This window comes from Haemorhous mexicanus, chromosome Z, assembly GCF_027477595.1.
Source record: "Haemorhous mexicanus isolate bHaeMex1 chromosome Z, bHaeMex1.pri, whole genome shotgun sequence".
Classification (NCBI taxonomy): Eukaryota; Metazoa; Chordata; class Aves; order Passeriformes; family Fringillidae; genus Haemorhous; species Haemorhous mexicanus.
Genome location: NC_082381.1, coordinates 10,758,194 through 10,783,120, shown reverse-complemented (window position 1 = coordinate 10,783,120; position 24,927 = coordinate 10,758,194). Strand labels below are relative to the sequence as shown.

Genomic DNA, 24,927 nt, shown 5'->3' with positions numbered 1-24,927 from the left:
CAGCTTTGGAGAGTGCTGCCAGATAAGCGTTTCTAAAATTAAATGTCTTGGTTGGCCAAGCAGACAAATCCACCCAAAATCCCACCACTTATCCTGAAACTCCTGCTATAATCTGATCTCTGGTGCCTGGCACCCTGTGGTGCTGCACAGCTGGGTTGTGACACACACTGGGATTTTTTTGGGGTTTTTTTGGGGTAATTTCCCCCCCTGACCCTTCCCTGAAGGTGCAGGAAGGCCTGGAGTCTGTATGGGGATTTCTCAGGGATGGGATCCTTTGGGGATGTGGGACCCAAAAAAAGGTAATCCTGGAATCCCAGACTATTTTGGGTTGGATGGAACCTTAAATCCCATCCTGCTCCCCCCCAGCCATGGCAGGGGCACCTTCCAGGCTGCTCCCAGCCCCCAGTGTCCAACCTGGCCTTGGGCACTGCCAGGGATCCAGGGGCAGCTGGCCTGCCCACCCTGCCAGGGAAGCAGAAAAGAGTTGCAAAAGGATTAATTTTTGCATCCTACCCCAGAAGGATACTTTTTGGCCTGGTTAGTTTCCCAGAGGGAGGATGGTGTTGGAACTGAGACAAGATTTTTGTGTATTTTAAGGCCAGTTTTTTGTCCTTGCTCCCTTGCATTGCCAGTGCACTGTGCATCAGAGCAGCAATGATCTGTTGGATAAAAAGGTGATGTTTAAAGTGGCTGACACCTCACACTTTGGTTAATTTAGGAAGCTTTGTGGTGTCCTGAAATGGCACTGGGAGGGAACTGCAAACAGCTGGAAATGATTTCTGCTGTGTGTGCCCGAGGAGACGCAGCCACGGGGATAGATTATCCATCTTTGTGCCATGCAAACCCAGCCTGTGCTGAGCTTTGCACAGCTCCTGCAGCACAGCTGTCATCCTGGGGTCTCCATGAGTGTCCATCTGGTCACTCTGTGTGACAGGGGGTGGCTGGACAGTGGTGACACACCGGGGGTGGCCAGGGTGCCACGTCTAACCTGTCACTCTCTGCTTCACAGCCCTGACAGAACTATGAGCCTTTGCACTGACTTGATCTGAATATAATTACCTTTCCTGTGAGGTAGAGTTAAAAAAAAAAACAAATAAAAAAAGCATTGTTTAAAGTACAATAAGAGCTTCAGTGCCTCCTTCCTGAGGGTGGGAATGTCTGGGCTGCCTTGGTGGGAGATGGGGAACAGACAAGTGGCACCTTGCTGACTGATCACCAGAGGAGGAGTTCTGCATCAGGAGTAACCACAGCCAACACCTCATCTCCAAATGTGGGAGGAAGATGACAAACAGCAGTTTGCTTGGAATACTGGGCACTTTTCAGCCCAGCATGGCCCATCGTGCAGGCTGCAAACAACAGGAGCAGAGGGAACGGCTCAGGCTGGGCTAGGGCAGGCTCAGGGGGGGCACAGCAGGAATTTCCCCATGGAAAGGGGGCTCAGGAACTGCCCTGGCACTGCCCAGGGGGGCTTGGAGTGCCCAGCCCTGCAGGTGTCCCCTGGAGGTGGCACTGAGAGCTCTGGGCTGGGGACAGGGTGGGGACTGGGCACAGCTGGGACTCAAGGATCTGACAGGGATTTTCCACTATCCAGGGATTCTGGGATTCTGCTGACTTCCACTGACTTTGCCCTACAGGTGGTTCGTCTGTGACCACAAAAAGTTCAAGGATGAAGCTTTTTCTGGTTGATTTCAACATAAACCAGGCAAAAGTGCAACAGCAATTCAAAAAAGGAATCACAAGAGCTCCCCATACCACGCCCTTGTCAGGACTGCTGCATGCAAGGCTCTATTCAAAATTACTTACCAACCCCAGGAACTCAGAGATGCTGATTTTATTGTCATTCTTCACAAGAATGAGGATCTAATTTCTTTTCAGGTACCGAGTGTATTTGTTTATGCAAAAAGCAGCATTAAAAAAAAATTGATTTATTGTTACTATCAGCAAGAGCCAAGGGGCGAGGAAAGGCTTTTACTCTTGCTCTTTGCTTCCCCAATATTCCAGTTGATTGCTGATTAGTGATTTATTATCAGTACCCTAGCATTAATATATAGCAAGAGAGTCAGGATAATTTCACTGATTTATTCTGGTTTAACCTCTGCTGGCAGTTTGGTGTTAGGTGTTTTCTGGGTTGTCTGCAACCTCCCCCCATTTTTTCTGAGCAAATTTGCAATATTTTTTTCTGATGTGGAATGGTGTTCCAAGAAAGCAGGTATTGATAAATTAATAGATGGAATCACAGAGGGTGGAAATTCAGCTAAAGGTTCATTCAGTTGTCACAGAGCACTGTCAGGGGTTCAGCCTGTGCTGACTTTACCTGTGGCCTGCCATGTATTGTTTATGCTACTTTCTTTCACTTTTCTCTGCCCTGAAAGGAAACATTTTGTTCTTCTTTCGGCCCCTACTGGTGTGTATTTCAGAGTTTTTGTTTCTTAGCTTTTGCTCCCAAGTGGATGAGGAATGTTTGGGAAATGGATGCACATGGATCAGATCTCAAGGCACCACCAGAAAGCCTCTCTGTGCATTTTCCTCCATTTATTTAGGAGCCAGGAGTGCTGGGGCATTGGGCAGTGACATTTGTGACCTCACAGTGTTTAGAAAAGTGTGTGACACTTCTGTTCCTTCCCCGGGCTGCTTAAATTTTTAAAATGAGCCCTGTGTCCATTCTGGTGTAATTCCTCTAACTTTAGCATCATGCATTGCTGGTGCTCCTCAGAAAATTTAGGGGTTATCCTCAAGTGGTTTTTGCTTAATCCTACATTCCCTCATCTCATTTTCCAATCTGGGATTGTCACGTAAGCATCTTTACTCCTCCTTAAATTGGATAGAGGCCGCTCAACTGAGGACAAGCTGTTGGGGGATTTCTCAGATGAGCAGATACCCTCTGCATCCCAGAAGGAGAAATGAATTAAGATGGCAAATCCTTTTTAATGATTACAATGCTAAAGCCCCGGGCATTCTCTAATATCTGGAATGACACAGGCAGGAGCTCCTGATCAGCCCAGTGAAGCTGCACTGGTGGTGCCATCAGCAGGTAGCAGGACAGGACTGGGTGTCTGATGCCTGCAGGTTGGTGCATGGCTGTGTCCTGCCTGATATTTAAGGATTTTGGAACTAGATGACCTCTAAGGTCCCTTCCAGCCCAAGCCATTCTATGACTCCATGATTCTGAGAGCTACCAGTGTGTCTGACCCACAGATGTCTTTGAGGATGACCCAGAGCCAACCCCCTGCAGTCACAGTGGTGTGGGAGCTTTGGTGTCTCAATCTGAAACACCAAACTGTGATTCTGTGGGCATTTCACAGCTGAGGAATTGTTCCCTGGCAGGGTGGGCAGGCCCTGGCACAGGGTGCCCAGAGCAGCTGGGGCTGCCCCTGGATCCCTGGCAGTGCCCAAGGCCAGGCTGGACACTGGGACAGTGGGAGGTGTCCCTGCCATGGCAAGGATGGCCCTGGGTGGGCTTTAAGATCCCTCCCAACCCAAACCACTCAGTAATTTTAGAATTCAAAGCACCAAAACAATTAGCCCAAGAAGCTGGACATGCATGAACTGAATTAGTGCTGAAGAAAGGAAAGTGCTTCCAAATATTTGGCTCCAAAGCTTACAGTGCCTTGCTTTCACATCAGTGGAGTCGAGATATTCAACATACATATATCCATCTCATCTCTATAATATGTAGGTGACATAAGATATTATAAGACTTCAGAACAAAAGCAATTCTTTCTGTGAACAGAAGGAGAAATTCCAGAGCTGCTCATAAACATCACCCTCAGCTCCCACTAAGGTTAGGGTTAAGTGCAGATGAGAAGGGAACCTCAGTGTGACTTTGGAGCCCTCTGATCCTGTCCTTCTGCCCCCTTAGCAAGCAGCTCTCACTCGGGTACAGTTTCCCCAGACCGAGTGGTCATTGCCTCTGGAGGTACCTGGGAGGTGCGGGGGGCACACGGAGGGCGGTGTTAGTGGGGATGGAGCGGGGATAGGACAGGGGATGGAGCGGGGATGGAGCGGGGATGGAGCGGGGACGGAGCAGCGGATGGAGCGGGAATGGAGCGGGGATGGAGCGGGGATGGAGCCGGGATGGAGCCGGGGATGGAGCGGGGATAGGACAGGGGATGGAGCGGGGATGGAGCCGGGGATGGAGCCGGGATGGATCGGGGATGGAGCGGGAATGGAGCAGGGATGGAGCGGGGATGGAGCCGGGGATGGAGGCGGGGATGGAGGCGGGGATGGAGCCGGGATGGATCGGGGATGGAGCGGGGATGGAGCGGGGATGGAGCCGGGGATGGAGCCGGGGATGGATCGGGGATGGAGCTGGGGATGGAGCCGGGCATGGAGCGGGGATGGAGCCGGGATGGAGCCGGGGATGGAGCCGGGATGGAGCCGGGGATGGAGCCAGGATGGAGCAGGGATGGAGCCGGGATGGAGCCGGGGATGAAGCCGGGGGTGGAGCTGGGGATGAAGCCGGGGGTGCAGCTGGGGATGGAGGCGGGGATGGAGCGGGGATGGAGGCAGGGATGGAGCGGGGATGGAGCGGGGATGGAGGCGGGGATGGAGCGGGGATGGAGCGGGGATGGAGCCGGGATGGAGCGGGGATGGAGCGGGGATGGAGCGGGGATGGAGCCGGGATGGAGCGGGGATAGAGCCGGGGATGGAGCAGGGATGGAGCCGGGATGGAGTGGGGATGGATCGGGGATAGGACAGGGGATGGAGCGGGGGTGGAGCCGGAGATGGAGCCGGGATAGAGCAGGGATGGAGCCGGGGATGGAGCCGGGATAGAGCAGGGATGGAGCCGGGGATGGAGCAGGGAATGGAGGCGGGGATGGATCTGGGATAGGACAGGGGATGGAACCGGGGGTGGAGCGGGAATGGAGCGGGGATGGAGCGGGAATGGAGCGGCGATGGAGCCGAGGATGGAGGCAGAGATGGAGCCGGGATGGAGCGGGGATGGAGGCAGGGATGGAGCTGGGATGGAGCTGGGGATGGAGCGGAGATGGAGCCGGGGATGGAGCGGGAGTCGTGCAGGGGATGGGATCACGGATGGAGCGGGGATGGATCAGGGATGGAGCCGGGGATGGAGCCGAGGATGGAGCAGAGATGGAGGCAGGGATGGAGCGGGGATGGAGCCGTGGATGGAGCGGGGATGGAGTGGGGATGGATCGGGGATGGAGCCGGAGATGGAGCCGGAGATGGATCCAGGATGGAGCGGGGATGGAGCTGGGATGGAGCTGGGATGGAGCTGGGGATGGAGCGGGAATGGAGCCGGAGATGGATCCAGGATGGAGCGGGGATGGAGCTGGGATGGAGCTGGGATGGAGCTGGGGATGGAGCGGGAATGGAGCCGGAGATGGAGCCGGAGATGGAGCCAGGATGGAGCGGGGATGGAGCCGGGATGGAGCTGGGATGGAGCTGGGGATGGAGCGGGAATGGAGCAGGCATGGAGCCAGGATGGAGCCGGGGATGTGGCGGGGATGGAGGTGGGGATGGAGCGGGGATGGAGCGGGAATGGGGCAGGGAATGGAGCCGGGGATGGATCGGGGATGGAGCCGGGGATGAGGTGGGGATGGAGCGGGGATGGAGCGGGGATGGAGGCGGGGATGGAGCCGGAGATGGATCGGGGATGGAGGAGAGGATGGGAACAGGGATGGAGCCGGGGATGGGAGCAGGGATGGAGCGGGGATGGATAGGGGATGGAGCCGGGGTGGAGCCGGAGATGGAGCGGGGATGGAGCGGGGATGGAGGAGAGGATGGGAACAGGGATGGAGCCGGGGATGGGAGCGGGGATGGAGGCGGGGATGGAGCGGGGATAGAGCGGGGATGGACCAGGGATTGAGCCGGGATGGAGCGGAGATGGAGCCGGGGATGGACCAGGGATTGAGCCGGGATGGAGCGGAGATGGAGCCGGGGATAGAGCAGAGATGGAGCCGGGGATGAAGGGGGGATGAGGTGGGGATGGAGGCGGGGATGGAGCCGGGATGGAGCCGGGGATGGAGCGGAGATGGAGCGGGGATGGAGCCGGGGATGGAGCGGGGATGGAGGCAGGGATGGATCAGGGATCGAGCGGGGATGGAGGTGGAGCGGCGGCTCGTCCCGCAGCCGCGCCCCGCCGCTGTCCCGCCCCCGGAGCACGGCGCTGATGTGCCGGGCGTGGAGGGGCTCCTCGGCTCCCCATGGACGGGAACGCTGCCCTGCCGCTCCTGCTGCTGCTGGCCTGCGCCGGGCTCGGCCGCTCCGAGGAGCGAAGCCCCGCGGGGAACAGGTCGGTACCCGGAGCGCTGGCGGAGCCGGGCGAGCGCTGGTCTCCATCGCTGTCGTTCGTGCCGCGTTCAGAACGCGAGGACGTGGCTCTGCTTTCCTTTCCAGGTTTGAAAACACCCCGCGCTAATGCAGAAATTGATTATTTTGAAGCAGGCGGTGCGGTAGGGATGTGACTTCGAAGCAGTTTTGTGAACGTTGTTTAAAATCGGGTGTTTTCTGTGCATCCCCCCTAAGTTTAATTTACGTTTTACTGACTCCCACGCTGATTTTCCCTGGTCCCTGGGAAAAGGGAGTTATAAATAGCATAACAGCAAGGGTGTGAAAACTACTCCAAGAAACACAGGCGCGAAAATATTCTGCTTGTGTGGAGTATCTGAAGTGTGAATAAAATATTGCAAGTGAGTATTAAACTTAAAAAATTACTGGAGATTTGGGTTTATTATTAGTCGTGCTGTTTCACTCTCTAATGAAACACAAACAGTGAGCCCAGATCATAGCAGGGGGAAGAGGGGACTTTGTAGAGCCAAGCAGTAAGAGAGTGAAAACAGCCTGAGCTGTGTGAGTTGAATGATGCCCAAAGTCACCAAAAACAGACACAAAAACTCAGAAGAAGCATGCTGGTGAAGGTCGCAGCTGTCAGTAAAATCTGCATTTGAGGCAAGAAGGACATGTGGTGATTTGCCTAAGCTTGTATTAAGAGATCTGGTAGCCAGTTATTGATAAATACTACAATATGTTTTCATTAAATTGCTTATTTGCTGCTCTCCTCTGCCAGTTCTCAGATTTCTTACTGCTCTTCTTAGATAATTTCACTTCTTTGTCTTTCAATCAGACCAAAATCTGACAGATAACAAGCAGTGGAGCATTTCCTGAACTTTATTGCAATAAATATTAACAGATGAAGTAATGGTCTTGATGCCAGTGAATGAAATGGGAATTTTGCCTCATTGGGAATGGGATTATACCTGCACAGTGTAAATTTGCTAGAAGTTTTATGAGCTCAGTTTCTCTTTTTGTGTTGAAAACAGAAGTATCATCTTGCTCTGATCCAGACCTTGCTGGACATCCATTAAATTGCAAATCAGCCCCAGTAATCAGTGCTTTGTAAAATATTTATGGAGATCTGTCTGCCTGTGTCAAATGTGCCAAATCACACATTACAAACCCAGAAGAGCTGTGGGGTTTTGTAGATATTTCTTATTGATGGAATTTACACAGTGATGTGTTTTTGTCAGGATGTTTCTTAGAAGGAGCCAGCTCTTTCCTCGAACCTGGCCTCTCCAAGTTTCCACATTTATAGCATTAATAACCTCACTGCAATTCCTTATGCTGAGTGTCCCTAGGACTACAAGCAGTGCATTTCCCCAGGTGCTTCTCACCTTTCAGAGTTTTATTTTTAGTGCATTCGAGAGGTCACATGCGATTTTCATAAATTATCTGTAACCAGTTCAGCAGCCAGTGAGGAATTCTGCAGCTGGAGATTATCAGTCCTAGGGAGATGCCCCTGAGGTAATGGAAACACAGAAATGCTGCTTCTGTAGATGCAGAGTGCACTTTCCCATCTGGTGCAGTTTGTCAGAGCAGTGATATGAAGAGCAGAAGTGTGGACAAGGCATGAAAACTGCCTGTGGCCTGCACTCTCAACCCCTGCTGAGTGCCAGGATTATCCATGGGGTTATTTGAGTGGAGAAAATGCTGTTTACACACAAGTCCTCAGAGCTGGAGTGTTTATCAACTTCTGCAGACAAACAAGCCAGACTTGGTTATCTTATGTAGATGGATAATGTCATCTGATAAAGAGGAAATTTACACTTCTTTACACTTATAATCCTATTTAATTGGGGTTTACATAGTGATTAGTCATTCCAGTGCTTTGTATTAGGGCTAATCCAATTTCATGTGGGTCCCTAACATGCCTGGTGTGGTAAATTCAACAGATGTGCCTGGGTGCACCTGGGAGAGCTGTTTACCAACAGGTAAGGGAAAATGTGGCTCATCAAAACATACTCCACTTGTGATCAAATGAGTTTGAAATTTCAGAGTGAGGGAGGCTGATAGAAAGGCCTGTAACTCAATCAAACTACAATGCTCTCGTGCTGGCTAGTTTCCTTTCTCTTACACATGTAATTGCCACTTTTAAAATCAAAAGGAAATACATATTTTTCAGCGTGTAGCTATTTTCCCTTTTCTCACTTTCAATACCTCTATTTCCAGGGGACACGCTCCAGCTGAGGCCCACAGGCCTCTGCTGCCCGTGCATTCCCAGCTGGCCTTTTTGGGTGGAAAAGCTGCTGTTTTGGCAGCAGGCAGGGATCACACCCTGGTGACACCTGAGGGCTGAGTGTCAGAGGCAGGTGGCAGCAGGGCAGGATTGTCCCCGTGTGCCAGCCTGGCCGTGCCATGGGCACGTGGGGTGATGGATTTCCCTTCCTGCTGGCACTGCATGCCTTCTGCAGGATGAGAGCAGGCACCAGCACTGCTGATTAACAGAGTAATTAGCAGGAGGGCCTGGCTGGAGGCACCTCCCTCACTGTGCCTGGCATGGGGCTGTCAGGAAAATCAACCCACAAACAGCAGGGGTTTGTGTCCAAACAGCAGACAGAGGAGCCCTTTGCCTTTATTCCAACCAAGGCAGAGGCCATGGGCCACTCCCCTGGGGTCTCTCACATTTTTGGAGGTGCAGTTCCTCCTTCTTATCCCAATTCCCAGCCACATTTCCCTTCTCTCTTTCCCCTTGGCTGAGGGACTGGAGAGGTTCAGACTTCCCAGAACTCCTGATCCCAGAGATTTCCCTCTAATGTACAACCCTCCCTTTTCATTTTTAATTCTTATGGAATTCAGGGGTTTTTCTTCCCCACTGCTTCTTTCACCTCTCAATGTCTAATTTCATTTCTCAGCAAACCCAAAGTTTATCTGTAAAAGCAAATCTCTTTTTGCATTGATCACTCAGTGGAATCCTTCCCATGGTTTCTTTCCTCTCCCAGTGCTGGTTTTACCCACCAGCAGCCCCACAGCTGGTCTGTAAACACAAACCCACTGCTCCTCTCAGGGCTGAGTGTGTTCACAGATCCGTGGTGGCTCCTGGGTCACTCTCTGCTCTGCATTCCCCATGAAAACATGAATATTTCACCAGCTGTGCACATTCCTCTCTGTTTGAGTGCCTTCATGCTGAAAGCAGAGCTGTGACATCTCTCCCAGAGTGGCTGTGCCTACACGGGGTGTGGAGGAGCCAGGATTCATTTTTCTTAATGGACAATCACAAAAAACAGAATTAACCTTTCCCCTTCCATAAACAGCATAGAAACCTGTCAGAGAATGGAAGGAATTGCACAGTTTTACAGGATTCTTCTTCCAACACCAATGTTTTAGTCCAGGTACCTCAGAGGGGTGATTTCCAAGCTGGAGTAAATGGCTATGAATGCTTAATTATGCATATATGCAAATAGTGTTTAATTATGGAGAGGAGCTAAAAGTATAACTAAGCATAACTTTACATATATATATATATATATATATATATATATATATATATATATGTATATATATATGTGTGTGTATATATATATATATATATATTTATCTGCAAATAAGTTCAACTAAAGTCAGTATAACTAAATAATGTACCTGTAAGGCAACCTGAGAGAGGGTTTTTGTTTAAGCAGGAAAACAAGTTTTGGTCCATTGTAGCCACGTCTTTTATTACCTGCATGTCAAAATCTGAGTATTTCTACCCATCTCTGTTTGCTGTTGGCATGAGCAGCCTCAAGCCCCCTGAAGACCCCAGGCCAGCACTAACCCTGCCACCCAAAAAGCAGAAGAAGAAGAAGCAAAAAGCAGAAGACCCACTCTGAAAGTGCTTCTTGAAGCCCCTGGGGTCTCAGAGCAGCAACTGAGGGCAAAGTTGGCCTCTCCATATGTAAATAACATCACCAGATAAAAACTATGATGCAAATCACACTGCCAGATAAATGCTGAACAGAGCTGAGCTTTTCTGAATGTCAGATCTTCATGAAGTCCTTTCAGCCTGGCAGCAAGCAGGGTGGGCTCTGGGCTGTCCCATTTATCTGCCCTGGAGGATGCTGTGATGGAAATCAGGCTGGGATCATGCTGTGATGGAAATCTGGCTCTGGTTCACCCTGCTGCCCCCAGGAGAGCCCAGCCCTGACTTTGCAATCCCAACAACCTGTGGTGAAGTTTGCACACCAACACTGAAAAGTGCTCTATTCCTGATATTTATACGCCAGCCTTGGTGTAAATATTTCCACGTGTTTTTTCTGCTCTGTTTGGAAGGATGGTGATAAATGGGGTGAGGGAGGAAGATGGAGGAGTCTTTCCCTGAGCAGTGGAGGGTGAGGCAGGTCTGGAGGGCTCCGAGGGCAGGGTCTGTGGGCTGGGGCTCAGCTGGGAGAGTGGGAATTCTGATGGAGCCTTGGCAAGGGGACAGAGGCCATCCCAGGAGCAAAGCCATCCACCAAAGGGGGATGCAGTCCCAAGGAAGCTGCTGTAATGTGGGAAGTGTCCATGGGCTCACGGAGAGGATTCTGGTCCTGAGGGAGTCCTGGTTTTGTGGGCTTTGCTCTTGAGGGGTCTGTTGGTGTTTGTGAAGCCTTTGAGTCTCTAGCTGGGGAAAGCTGATGGTGCTGACTCCAGCTGAAGACAGCCCTAAGGAGGAAATCAAATGCTGCAAAATGCATGAGCCTGGTAGTTGTCACTTGAGATGTGCCTCACCTGAGCCCAGCCTTGCAGTCACTCCCATGGGATTTGTTACTGCCTGGAACTGTAAGAGCCTGAATGAGGGATGTGGGACTCCAGGGACTCTCCAAAATGCAGTTTATTCCATCCAAGAGTCACAGCAGCCCAGGGCTGTGGGTGGCAGAGCTGTGCCCACAGCTGTCAGCTCCAGCTGCAGGCAGGCCTGGAGACCCTTTGGGTTTGGTTACAATGCATTATTTACTTTTCTGTGCTGAGCATCTTCACACAGCAGAACCAATCTGAACCTGAACTATTGCCTATAGCCTGTCATAACTCCTGTAATTCCCATATTCATGGCACTGCTCTCCAATCACTCACAGAACATTACAGTTAAAGCCAGAAGTTGTTTTTCAGTTTTCTTGCAGTGGGAAATTCTGAGCCCTTTTTTCTACTTGCCACATTTGCTGCCTTGTTTGCCTGTGCTCTCTTTGTGCTGGGTACAAACATCTTCTTCTTTGGGGTGGGTTTATCCTCTGCTCTGAGCCACAAAACCCCTTCTCACTAACACACCCTTTGCTCCTTGGTCAGCCAGTCAGGCTGGCTCAGCAATTCTTTTCTTCCAGATCAAAACTTGCTTCCATCTCTATTCCTTCTTCAGACTCCACATTCCAAAATCTTTCTGCCAAGCACACATAGCTGTGAGACTTTCCTGTCAAACTCTCATCCTTCCCAACATGGAACCACCCAGGAGGTGTGTTCACCTGGTGTCAATCTGTGCCTGAGGCACGCCAAACCCCTGCTTTTGCTCTAAATCCAACGTGTTGGATCCTTCTGATCCTCCCTGGGGAACCAGGGTGGCTCTGAGCTCTCCTTTCTTCCCCTGTTTGTGCCTGGAGCTGGCTCTGTTCCCACCCCAAAACTGACATCCCATGGGATGAGATGTCACTGGGAGGTCAGATGTGACACACACACGTGAGCAGGGTCCAAGAAGGAAATGTTTTTTATTCTATGTGTTCTCCAGTTTATATACCCTTAACAAAGCCTGATCTTAAGTCATTAACTGCATCACAATAACTTATTATATTCATTGGTGCAAAGCAATTAGTGTCAATGTAATTGGCACAAGTTTTACAGAAATTTAATAAGGCACATGTACACATCTATTTATGCATGGAGTCTAGCTTACAAAAATTCTCATGTATCTTTTCTAGTCAGTTTCCATGCTGATGGCCTTGTCTTCTTCCTTGCTATGCCCACACTCAAAAATCATCAATTGTTATTTCTTCTGTTAACTCAGCTTTGCTTGCAGGCCAGCTGTCCAGCCCCTCCAGACTGGGACAGCATGGTAAGGACATGGGAGTGCCTGTCAGGGCTGGTCCAGCTGAATGATCTCTGAAAATGAGACTTTTCTAGCCTGGCTGCAGCAGCTTTGGGATGCTTTGCCCTGTTCCTGTGGCCTCCACCAGCCAAGGACCCCAGCTGCCTTTGGAATGTTTTGTGAAGCAGCAACAGGAGCTCTCCCCTCTAAACTTGCTGCAGACTTTGAAGTCAGATGCTGCACAGTGAATATTTTTCTCCTCTCTCCTAGTTCACATGGATTTTCAGATCAAGATTCCCTCCAGAGAACTGGTAAGGCTTCTGGTGGGCTGAATCCCTGGATGCAGGTTCTGTTAGTGTGGCTGCAGAAGATTTCATTCCCAGATGTTTTGTTAAAGCAAAACCCTCTTTAAAAATACCCTTTAAAGGATTTTCCTGCTAAAATAACAATTCACTGTCCAACTCTGAGGTGCAGTGAGAATGTGGAAGGAAAAAGCCTTCACCTTTTTTTAACCAAATGAAAACAGAGTTAAGTGCCTGAAGGATGGGGCTGTGAGAGTGCCCATGAAATGCTCTGCGCTTGTGAAACTTCACCCTCCTGGCCAGGAGGAGTTGGGGTGTCAGGGCATTTGTCACAGCTTCCTGTCTCTGGCAGTGCAGGGAGAAAGCTCCCAGCACAGTTATCACACTTTTGCCAGGCAGTTCAGCACCTACCCTTTGATGAATTTGCTGCATGAAGGAAAAAAAACCAGCTTTTAATGTGTTTAAGATGAATAAATACAGGTATAGCCTGAATCCTGTAATTTTGGGGCACTGGAGATCCTCCCAGTGAGGGTAACAAGGTGTCCAATGAAAAGAAGAGGAACTTTGGTGAACAAGAAAGGTGAAACAGAAAATCCATGTAGAGCAGGCAGCATGTTCTGCCAGTCGAGTACTTTCCAAGGCAAAAGCAGTAATTCTGACATACACATTCTGTGCAGAGATAATTATTGTTTGCATACAAAACAACGTGCAAAATTTTATAGATGCGTGTTTTTATAGACGTCTGTTTTTATAAATAGATGTTTATAATATGCTGCTGATGAAATAACTCTCCTTCTTCTGCAGGTCAGCACTACAGTGGTCGTGTGGAGCCAAAGTTTGATGTCAATCAAGAGGCAGTTGCACAGGTAATGCCTGGAGGACTGGATCTGTGAAGTCTCTTCACAGCACATTCAGGTCTTACAATTGAATGACAATGCTGAATTAAATTGGATTTACTTTGTTTACAAGGAACAGCCAAGAAAACCATGTAAAATATCGTGCAGTTCTGCCTCACCACTTGTACAAACATCCTCTGCTTTTCTGAGGACTGCAGTGACACCTCTGGTGCTGGCTGGCCGTGGGCTTGGGACAAAATCCTTGCCTCCACGTTCTGTGCAATGGGATTTCACCAGTCCTGAAGGATTTCAGCTGGTCCTGAAGGAAGAGCTGGAGCAGAACTTCAGATTTTTAGTGGGAGCTTTTTACCTGAGAGCAGGCTGTGGGTCTTGTCAAAAACTGAGCTTAAAAGGCTTCCTTACCAAAAGTGATGCACTCCAGTGTTAGTAACATGTTGAATAAATCCCTCTCATGTGGACTTCTGAGGAGACAGCCCTGTCATTTACATAAATACACTCATAGCCACTCAGCACATTTCCTGACCATGATTTTGCTTTGCTTTCAGCTTGTTGCTGTCAGTGCTCATTAATTTTAATCCTAAAACATCCTTGTGCCATATGTAAGGTCCAGCATCAAAAGGGAGCTTTCAGGGTCTGAGCTGAGGGTTGTGGTTTGCTGATCTAAACAGCATGCACACACACACACACACACACACACACACAAAATATCTCTCTTTAAGCCAAGACAAAACCTTGGGGCTTAGCTGTGTCCCTTCTGGAGCTTGGTAAGATGCTGTTTATGAGTGGGACTCAGGAAAGCTTTCCTGTTTTACTGTGAACGTGCAGTCATGTGGCATGGTAACAACACAGATTGTGTGTGTTATCTTCTTTGCACAGGACAGAGGTGGTGACTGGAAATCTGAGTGCGAAATTTGAGAACGGCAGCTGAATTCTTTAGTTCTTCCTAAAGTCAGATTGTCTTGCCTGACAGCCAAATTGTCTTTTTGAAAGTTGAAATTTGGCTAGGAAATTAGGCTTAGAAGGGGTGGCAGTTTTCTGGTGTGTGCAGAGGACACAGGGTTTTAGTTCTGATTTTGAAAAGGCAGGGATCCCTACTCGGTCCATCCCATTCTGCAGCAGGTATTTCCCTGATTTAAAGCCAAGGTGAGCCAAGCTGCCTGCAGGTAGGTGTGACCTCAGACATCTCTCTCACCTGGACACTGCCCAGTGTGCTTCCAGCATGGTGGGCTGTGTCCTTGGCACAGCCTGAGTCCTTTCCAGTGGGCTGAAGCAATTCTTAGAGGTGCTCCAGAGAGTCTTCAGCTGAGGGGGAACCTGTGCTGGGGCTGGGTGCTCTGTGAGGTGGGAAGGGGAGACAGCCAGGAATCCCTCAGCTTCCTCAGCCCAGGGCTGGCTGGTGACTCCTGAAACCACATTGTGAAAAACGCTTGTTTTTAAAATTTTCAAAGTTTAATAGTAATAATATGGTTATAAAAATAGCAATATAATTATAGTAATAATAATTTGGACAATTTGAATTAGAACAATATGAGACAATAAAAACAAAGAGTTAGGGACAGTCTGGGTACCTTTTCTGGGCAAAATAAGCCCAAAAAGGCCCCAGGTTAACAGAGGATTAACCCTTAAAAGCAACAGCCTGTTGCACATTCATACACCTCACCCATGATGCATCAATTCCATTCACACACAGGATTCTGGCTGGGCAGGGTCAGCTCCTTCCTCTGGATCCTGACAGTGCCTTCAGGGCTGAGTGAGGCAGGAAGAATTCATTTCTCCTGATAATGGAGCAATAAATTCTCTTTCTCTGAAAGATTCAGGTGTCCTGTGGCTGCTATCTCACTATGAGTCCTTTCTTTAAAAAAAGTATCTTATATAACATAGTTTCTATTTTAACCTTTTGTTATAACCTAAAACTATATTTCACACACTACTTAAGAAAATTAATATAGCATCACTTTCTAACAGAACACATATCATATTCATTGTAATATTTGCCAAAAACCAATAATAAAAAATGCATTTTTCATGCTCATCTTCTGACAGAAATCTCTTGTGTGGTCCCCCAGGTTGTCAGCTACAACTTGAGCAGGGGAGGACAGTGGCAAGGAGCAGCCTGGAGCCACCCTGGGCTCCCCCACAGCCACGACAGCCCCCTGAACGTCACCATCAACGGCACCCCCTGCATCCTGTTCTGGGCCAGGAGGATCCTGATCAGGTTTGGGAACCACACCCAGCTGGATCTGACAGACAGGACGTTTGGAGTCCACGCCACCGTGGATGTTGGGGACTCAAACTGCAGCCAGGACAGCGCCATGTAAGGGGAATTCTGCTCTGCTGGGGCCAGACTGCCAGGAGGGGAAGTGCACCTGGGAGTGGAGCCTTAGGGTTTTACCTGGTACTGTTTTCAAATCCTGTGCTGCTTTAGGGTATAACTCTAAGCTCCAAGTAGATTGTAAGTTCCTGTCTTCACATTTTGGCCAGACAACACAATCCCTCTGGGCCTGAGACTCAAGGACAGCTGTCTTGGTTTGGAAAGACAGGAGTCTGCTCAGGAAGGCAGGAGCCTCCCCTGGAATGGAGAATGGAACCCCCTCCCTCTGAATTGCTATAGATTTTAAATTAAGGGGCTCTCAGGCAAAGATGTGGGAGCAGGAATAACAGTTCTTTACTAGGGAAGAAAATAAAGGGATAAAATGAACAATGCAGTGAACCAAACCAACCCTGGCAGAGCCAGAGCACAGCCTGACACCCTGTGGGTCAGGGGGCTGGCAGCAGTGCCACTGGAATTGTGGCTCAGCCCTCCTGCAGTGCCAGGGGTGGTTCTGCTGGAGCAGGGATCCTGGAGAAGGGTGCAGTCTGCCTCTGAAGGTCCAGGGGCAGAGGCAGCTGCTGCTCCTCTGGGAAATCCAGTGGAGAAGCCGTGCTGGTGTTCCAGAATCTCCAGATTCTATCTGGGTAGGAATGCTTGGGAATCTCCAGATTACATCTGGGTAGGAATGCTTGGGAATCTCCAGATTCTATCTGGGTAGGAATGCTTGGGAATCTCCAGATTCTATCCAGGTGGGAATGCTTGGGAATCTCCAGATTCTATCCAGGTAGGAATGCTTGGGAATCTCCAGATTATATCTGGGCAGGAATGCTTGGGAATCTCCAGATTCTATCCGGGTAGGAATGCTTGGGAATCTCCAGATTATATCTGGGTAGGAATGCTTGGGAATCTCCAGATTCTATCTGGGTAGGAATGCTTGGGAATCTCCAGATTCTATCCGGGTAGGAATGCTTGGGAATCTCCAGATTCTATCCGGGTAGGAATGCTTGGGAATCTCCAGATTCTATCCGGGTAGGAATGCTTGGGAATCTCCAGATTCTATCTGGGTAGGAATGCTTGGGAATCTCCAGATTCTATCTGGGTAGGAATGCTTGGGAATCTCCAGATTCTATCCGGGTAGGAATGCTTGGGAATCTCCAGATTCTATCTGGGTAGGAATGCTTGGGAATCTCCAGATTCTATCTGGGTAGGAATGCTTGGGAATCTCCAGATTCTATCTGGGTAGGAATGCTTGGGAATCTCCAGATTATATCTGAGTAGGAATGCTTGGGAATCTCCAGATTCTATCTGGGTAGGAATGCTTGGGAATCTCCAGATTCTATCTGGGTAGGAATGCTTGGGAATCTCCAGATTATATCCGGGTAGGAATGCTTGGGAATCTCCAGATTCTATCTGGGTAGGAATGCTTGGGAATCTCCAGATTCTATCTGGGTAGGAATGCTTGGGAATCTCCAGATTCTATCTGGGTAGGAATGCTTGGGAATCTCCAGATTATATCTGAGTAGGAATGCTTGGGAATCTCCAGATTCTATCTGGGTAGGAATGCTTGGGAATCTCCAGATTATATCTGGGTAGGAGTGCTTGGGAATCTCCAGATTCTATCCAGGTAGGAATGCTTGGGAATCTCCAGATTCTATCCAGGTAGGAATGCTTGGCTCCTCCCTCTGGGCTCACATCTCCCAATGGATGCTGCAGTTCTTATCAGCCATGCAGGGACATTCCATGGCCTGTTATCAGCAGGTGTGTGCCCAGTTGTGGAAGAGATAAGGAAAACTGCCCACTGAGCAGAAGAGAACTGCCAGGCAGATGGCAAACAGACACAACTTGCTTGGCAATCCAGGACAACACCCCACAGCCTCAGGCCCTGGAAGTACAAACAGAAGTGAACTGGGGGAGCAAACTGGGGTCAATGGCTTCATTACCTGAGGCTGGAATTGGAGGATTAACCCCTGAAATGCAAATGGACCAAACATAATTGTGTGAAAAACTCGTGACCATTGTCCACCTTGGGTGTAGCCCAGGGGAGGCCTCTGACTGCTCAAAATGCACCTTTGGAAGGCCTTTAATAAACACCCACTTTATTCTCTCAATCTTGTCCAGCCTCTGTTCTAGGCAGCCCCTCCAGGGCATCAGGAGAGCAGCCCTTGCTGAGACCCAGGTTTTTGTGACAATGTCCTGCCACTGTGGGCAGCAGGGTGATGCAGTTTAAGCCCAGCCTGTCGTGGACCCCCATATTCAGTTGTTTCAGTGCTGTAGCCCCTCCTGGGGGCAGCCAGCTTTGCTCTCCCTGCCCACGGGGCTGAAGCTGTTGCTCTGTTTCACCTCCAGCTGTTTTACACAGCTGCTTGTGGGGTTGGAGAGGGGATCCTGTGCTTGTGGGGCTTAGGTGCTGTGCATGACTGATTATCCCTTCCAGGGGTCTGTGCCAGTGATGAGTTTTTGGGACTTCCTAGAAACAGGGGCAGACAAAGTTAAGAGAATAAAAAGCTGTTATATTTACTGAAGGGCCTTCAGGTACATTTTGGGCAGGGAAAGCTCCCTCAGGGGCTACACCCAAAAATGGAAAACAGGTTTTCACACTTTTATAAGTTTGGTCTGTTTGCATATTGGGGGTTAATCTAACAATTCCAGCTTCAGCTAATGAAGTCATTGACCCCCAGTTTGCCCCCCAGCTCCCTTTTGTTGGCATCTCTGGCCCTGAGGCAGTGAGGTGTCCTTGGCTGCCAGGCCTGGAGAGGAATTGTTGTGTCTGCCCAGGATGGGACAGCAGCAGCTGACACTGACTGTGGGGTTGGGAGTTTTACACTAAAGAACTGCAGGGTCACAAATACCTGGAAATTATAAAAGCTAAAATTTGAAGGCATCACCATCAGTGCTGCACAGGGTGCAGGTCTGTGTTTGGATGGTCACCCCAAATCCCAGGCTGTGATCCCTGAGGTGCTGCAGACAAACTGTGGGTTCACCACAGGTTTTCATGTGGCACCAGAGTGTCTGGGAACCTGAGCTCTGCACTCCAGCCTGTCATTAATTTTGTCAGTATCAGCAGCATTTAGCAGTTTTGCTTGGTGTTTCTTACCCCGAGTGAGAAGCGTTCAGCACAATTTTGCTTTCTATGCTTCTCACCCTGAGTGAGAGCTAAACATGAACCCCTCTGCAGCCAAACCCCTCAGGTGCCTGGGCTGCCTGGGAAGGCAGGTGGCATTTTTTGGTTTCCTCTGCCACGTGCCTGATTGCTTCTCTCCCCCCATGCAGGGTGCTGGCCTCGTGGCTCACATCAGATTCCACTCTGGGAGGTCTAAAAATCCTAATTGATCATCATTCCTGGGGAATAAAGGGAGTTAAATAATAAATAATAAATTATAAAGGGATAAAGGGAGTTTAAATCTGGAATGACACACACAGCAATACAAATAAGATGACCAAACCCAGCAGTTTCATTTATCTCCTACACAGCCTTTTACCTGTATATCTAAATATGTTTTCACTGAAAATTAGGTGTCACCTCCTTGCACTTGTGCAGCACAAGGTGCACAGACATTTTGGTGAGGTTACCAGAAAGCTCAAAGTGAAATGGAGAAAGAACCCAGCATCACAATATTCAACGAGGCAGCAGGAATATTACATCATCAGCATGTGAACTTATCCAGCACTCTTCTGACATGTAGAGGCAGAGAATGGAATAAACTTATGTTAAAAAAGTGATTACAAACATTCCTCCCTCTTTTCTGGCCTGCAATTTGAAAATAATCTTAGTCTGATTAGTAAGTATTTTAACCTAACAGAAAATAAACTGAGGAAAAATTAAGGCAAAATTCAAAACACACGGAAGGGTATCAGATATGATAATCCAAGCTGCATTTTTGTTTTATTTTTAGCTGAATGGCAAATTTCCTGTGTCTAGTCATCAAGTATCTCTGACTTGCATTTGTAGTAAAGCAAGGAATGGTCTGGATTCAGTGTCCTGTCCTAGGGGACCAGTGTTACCCAGGAAGTCTGGATCACCTAGGAAATTGTGGGGCTAGCTGTTTTTTACATTGGTTGGGTTTTTTGTTTGTTTGTTTGTTTGTTTTTAAATATTTTTGTTGGTTTTTTGTTTGCTTTGTTTTGTTTTTGTTTCCTCAAGTCATCTTCAACTTTAATTTTGGAGGCCTTTCAGAACCTGCATGCTTTCACTGTGTTTTCTTTCTGTCTTACTTGAACTGAGCTTAATCTTTTGTGGTGCTTTTTTCTCTGAAGGTCTCTGAATTTTTTTCCTAGCCTGATGTTACTTGCTTTTTGACCTAGGTTGTCCCTGAACTTTGGTGACATTGACAATCTAAAGGGACTTGTTATCAGGTAAGTTTATATAATAAAATCCCTACCAGATAGCACAAATACATTGTTATGCAGTTGTGAGGGGAATTCAAGAGAATATTTTAAGCAAAAATAATATGAGAGAAAGTCTTGTATAACTGAAACACCTGCATTCAGCATGGCTTGCTTTATTAAGGAGTTTTTTCTTCTACATTGAGTTTTCTACTCATGGAAAAGTTTGGGTCATCTCTTTTGTGTAGAATCTTCCTGTGTCTGAGATTTTAGCTGAAATGCTCTGGGCATCAGACTGTGGCCTACTTTATGTTTGCTTCTTGGTGATGGAAGAGAACATCATTTCTTGAGAAGTGACTTTCCAGGTGGGGGTGGGGGTACAGTACCAGTGTTACATCCATATTTTTCCAAGTAATTAGGCAAAACCCCCTCGTTTTCTTCTTGCTTTGTGGGAGAAACCAAACTCCTTCAGCTGCCACAGGGAACAACTTCAGACCACAGAATCCCAGGGTATTTGGGGCTGGAACGCAGGGTGTTTGAGGGTATTTGGGGCTGGGACCTCTGGAGATGATCTGGTGCAATTCCCCTCCCTGTGGTATTGTCCACAAGGGTCCCAGGATGAGGGAAGAGAGGAGAAAGTTGACTCCATGTATCAGAAGGCTTGATTTATTATTTTATGATAGATAATATATTAAAACTGTACTAAAAGAACAGAGGAAAGGATTTCATCAGAAGTTTAAGCTAAGAATAGAAAAGGAATGAATAACAAAGGTTTGTCCCTGACCGAGACAGTCTGCAGAGGTGATCTGTGATTGGCCCTTAATTAAAAACAACCAGATGAGACCAATCCCAGATCCACCTGTTGCATTCCACAGCAGCAGATAAGAATTGTTTACAGTTTGTTCCTGAGGCCTCTCAGCTTCTCAGGAGGGAAAAATCCTAAGGAAAGGATTTTTCATAAAACATGTCAGTGACACCTCCGCAGGCAGGGTCCCCTGGAGCAGAGGCACAGGAGCTGGGGCTGGGATGTCTCCAGACACTCCAGGCCCTCCCTAGGCAGTGGCTCCAGGGCTCTGCCACCCCCTGTGGAAAGCTTTCCCTCCCTTTCCAGACCCCAAGGAAGGAGCAAGAGCTCCTATAATATTCTGATATCCTGATCTAATATTCTGATTACTTTGACACAAACCGGGCGCGGAGTCGCTCACTGCGCGACTTTAACAGCTGCAACCCTCTGACGGATTTTCTCCCTCCTCCCTGCTCCAACGTGGCCTTCCCAGGCTCTTGCTAACCACCAGCTACTACCAGCTGTCCGTGCAGAGCTGGTTCAGCCTGCCCAGGCTGCAGCTGCTGTACAACCACTCGGTGCAGGCGACGTTCAACGCCTCGGGGATCCGCGCGCCCGCCACCCACTCCTTCCGCTGCCAGCGCGTCAGCAGCCTGCAGAGACACGATGCTCTGCTGGTGCCCAGCTCTGAGAACGACCTCTCCCACCTCTGGGAGGTCACCTTCATCGACTTCCAGGTGATGCCATGGGTTTCAGCCGGATGGATCCCGTGGATGGGTTCTGCCCTTCTCGGGAAAGGCCGTCACCTTCCATGCGCAGTTTACGCTCGCGCCTCACCTTGTGATGTTTTTTGGGGCTGCCTAAAAAGAGAGGCCAGACAAAATTAAGAGAGTAAAATGTGGTTGTATTCATTGAAGGGGCTTCAGGTTTATTTTGGGCAGACAAAGCTCATCCAGGGGCTACACCCAAAATGAACAACAGGTCATGAGTTGTTTATACTTTTCTAAGTTTGATCCATTTGCATATTGGGGGTTAATCTAACAATTCCAGCTTCAGCTAATGAAGTCATTGACCCCCAGTTTGCCCCCCCAGCTCCCATTTGTTGGCATCTCTGGCCCTGAGGCAGTGAGGTGTCCTTGGCTGCCAGGCCTGGAGAGGAATTGTTGTGTCTGCCCAAAATGGGACAGCAGCAGCTGACACTGAGTGTGGGGTTTGGAGTTTGACACTAAAGAACTGCAGGGTCACAAATACATGAAAAATATAAAAGCCAAAATCCCAAGGCATCACATGGAGCACAAAATAGAAACCAAGACTTTGCCTGTCCAAGGAAATTAAAGGCTGTTTTTTGTAGTCTTTCTGCTTGTGTTCCCTCTAGTGGTGAGTGAATTTGATTTCTTGTCATTACATCATTTTGAGCTGAGCTCTCACACTCAGCACCAATAACAGCACCACACACCCAGGGATTCATCTCACTTCACTTTGGATGGCTAGGAATTTTAACCTTGTGCCCTGATTAATGTCACCCCAGCCTGCCTCTAAAGCCACTGGATAATTCCCCTGACCCATCTTAAGTCCTTATTTTAGGAGGAGATTAATAGTCTTCTGGAAGTGCCGATTCTTCTGCGTTTGACAAGGAGGGAGCCTAAGGTGGCAGGACTAGAGTGCCTTGCATTTAGACACCTGAGTCAGGGGGCATGAGGAGCTGAAAAAGGAATGGAGAAACCTTTTGTCACCGTGTGAAAAATGTCCAAGGACTGATTTAGTGGAGCAGACAGTCAATTCCCTGAGTGCCAGAGTGCTAAAATCCATATTAGAACTGAAGCCACGAATAAAACCTACTGGTGTTTTCCATAACTAGGTGCAGCTTTCTGTAGTTTTGCTGCCACATGCCACCCATGTGGAACTGGTGAGAAAAATCTTGTCCTAGGGCAGGCACTTGGGAATATTTCCTGGTTTGTCATGTTGGAGTTTGTGCAGTCTGAAGCAAAAACTCCTGGGACTCTCAGCAAGTGATGCTGGAGATGCACAGTTAACATGAAAGGCACCGTGCTTGCAATTAAATATTGCTGAGCCACCAAGAGTGAGCGTGGAAGGCTCTGTTTGAAACACAGCTGCAAATCCTTGGGGCAGCAGAGTGCAGGGGATTAGAGGAGCTGCCAGTTTCAGAAGACTGACCTGGATAAACTCTGAGCATTAGCTCCAGCTGTCAGTGGGAGACACAAATTTGTGCAGGTCTCAAATCAGAAATTCTTACTGCCGTCAGGAGCAAATTAACGAAACACAAATTAATGAAACAGCAGTGCTTTCTTTAACATGTTCCCTCTTGTTCTCCCTGTAGATTCAAGGTTTTAACATCCAGGAAGGACATTTTGCCTATGCCAGGGACTGTGCATCCTTCTCCCCAGCAATCCTGATGGGGCTGGTGATGTCCCTGGTTCTGCTGCTGGTCCTGGCTTATGCTCTGCACATGCTCATCCACCTGAAATCCCTGGACAGGCACTACGAGTGCAAAGCTCCTCCTGCCTATTTTGCACAGATGAAGGACAGTGACATGGGAGATGAGAAGGAGCCCCTGAGAAGCAGTGGAAACGAGTCCTATGAACTCAGGAACCAGCAGTTTGGTAAAATCTATATTTAGCAGTGTGTCTGTGTCTCAGTGAAACAAGAGGTGTTTTCTTCTGCTGGCACTGTTTATGTAGTCTGTGCAGATTTTTTCACCAGCTGATGAAAGGAAAAGTAGGTAACAGTTTGTTTAGCCAGTTATTCACTGGTAATCATCTGGAAGATGCCTTGGGAATGAAGGTGAGAAAAAAAAAAATCCCATTGTGAGTTAGAGATATTCGTGTTGTGGGACTTTATTCCTGTAGCAAAAGCCAAAATAGAGGCATAGCTCTTCATCCAGCTTACCAAGTCTTGAAGAGAGAATCTTTAATGGACACTTTGAAATGAAATAAAGCTTTAAAAAAACCTCAAACCAAGCTCTTTGCATATTCTTTCAGAAGGCAAGATTTCCCCCATTTTATATTTGCTCTGTGTCCTGACAAACCAGCATCAGTTTCTTTCTCAGGATGTGTTTTCCTTCTGTTTCCCAAGTCACATCCCCTCCTTTTTGTCCCCATAAACTCCTTTTCTTACTCTGGAATCTTCAGGGCCCCTTAAGGTGTGTTTTTATCCACTGCACAGAAGAATTGGTGGCTGCAGGACAGCAGCATCCCAGTGCTTTCCTGTGCCTAAGCTGGAGGTTTATCCCAAGGATCTGGTGGGAAAACACCAGACATTTGCTCACAAAGGCTTACCCCTGCTCACCCCATGGCTCAGCTCTGCGCCAGGAGATGGATTATGAGAATTATATGCTGTAATTCCAGGTAAATTTATTTTCTACCAAAATCCCATCAGTCTCCCTCAGGACTTCTACCTGAATGGAGAATGCCAGATGGAAAATATAAATACAAACAGGAAGGTGCCAGCAGTGACAAGGATACTGTGCTATGATTTCCATTGCTGCCTCTGAGAGTTTAGGATACTGCCATCCCACTCATCCTTTCTTCTGTTGGGGCAAAGTTTGGGAACTCCAAATTAGCCATCATTTGATTTCTAGCAAGTGAGAACACAGCAATGTTCTCATCACTGTAGTGCTTTTATGCTACAAGTCATGGGAACCACAGCATGATAGAAACTCAACCAAAAACAGATTTGCAAGCAAATGGCTTTTTAAATTTTAGATTACAGAATGAATTGGTTGTTTGGAGCCTTTGCAAACGGTGCTGCAGAGGTCTTTAAACCCCTTGAGAGATGTCTACATGTACCCTGTTTATTAGTTCAGGTGACACACAGACTAGATGTGGAGTCCTCAGAGATTAGTTCATCCAGAAAGGCACTTCAGAAGGAAAAAATATATCTTTGAATCTTTGACACATAACCAGGTGTAACAGACAAGCTTCTGAGGACTTGCCAAGGCTGCCTGTGGCCAGCTGCTGCCAGACTTTTATCTTTCCCATGAAGGGAGCTAGCAAAAGCAGGAATGTCTGAGTGGGGCTGGCAGGAGAAGCTGAGAATTAAACCCTGCCCAGGCTGGTCCCCCGTGAAAA

The 24,927-nt window shown here is 48.5% G+C and overlaps 1 protein-coding gene across 1 annotated transcript; it reads left to right on the top strand.

Moving 5' to 3' along the window:
* Window positions 1-6,164: 6,164 nt before the first annotated feature.
* On the top strand, window positions 6,165-23,765 carry LOC132322254 (V-type proton ATPase subunit S1-like protein). Its single transcript, XM_059836617.1, has 7 exons — window positions 6,165-6,253; window positions 12,533-12,573; window positions 13,369-13,430; window positions 15,488-15,735; window positions 20,035-20,085; window positions 21,333-21,576; window positions 23,178-23,765. Exons 1-7 carry the CDS (start codon window positions 6,165-6,167, stop codon window positions 23,475-23,477), a joined length of 1,035 nt encoding a protein of 344 aa, XP_059692600.1. The 3' UTR covers window positions 23,478-23,765.
* The last annotated feature ends 1,162 nt before the right edge of the window (window positions 23,766-24,927 follow it).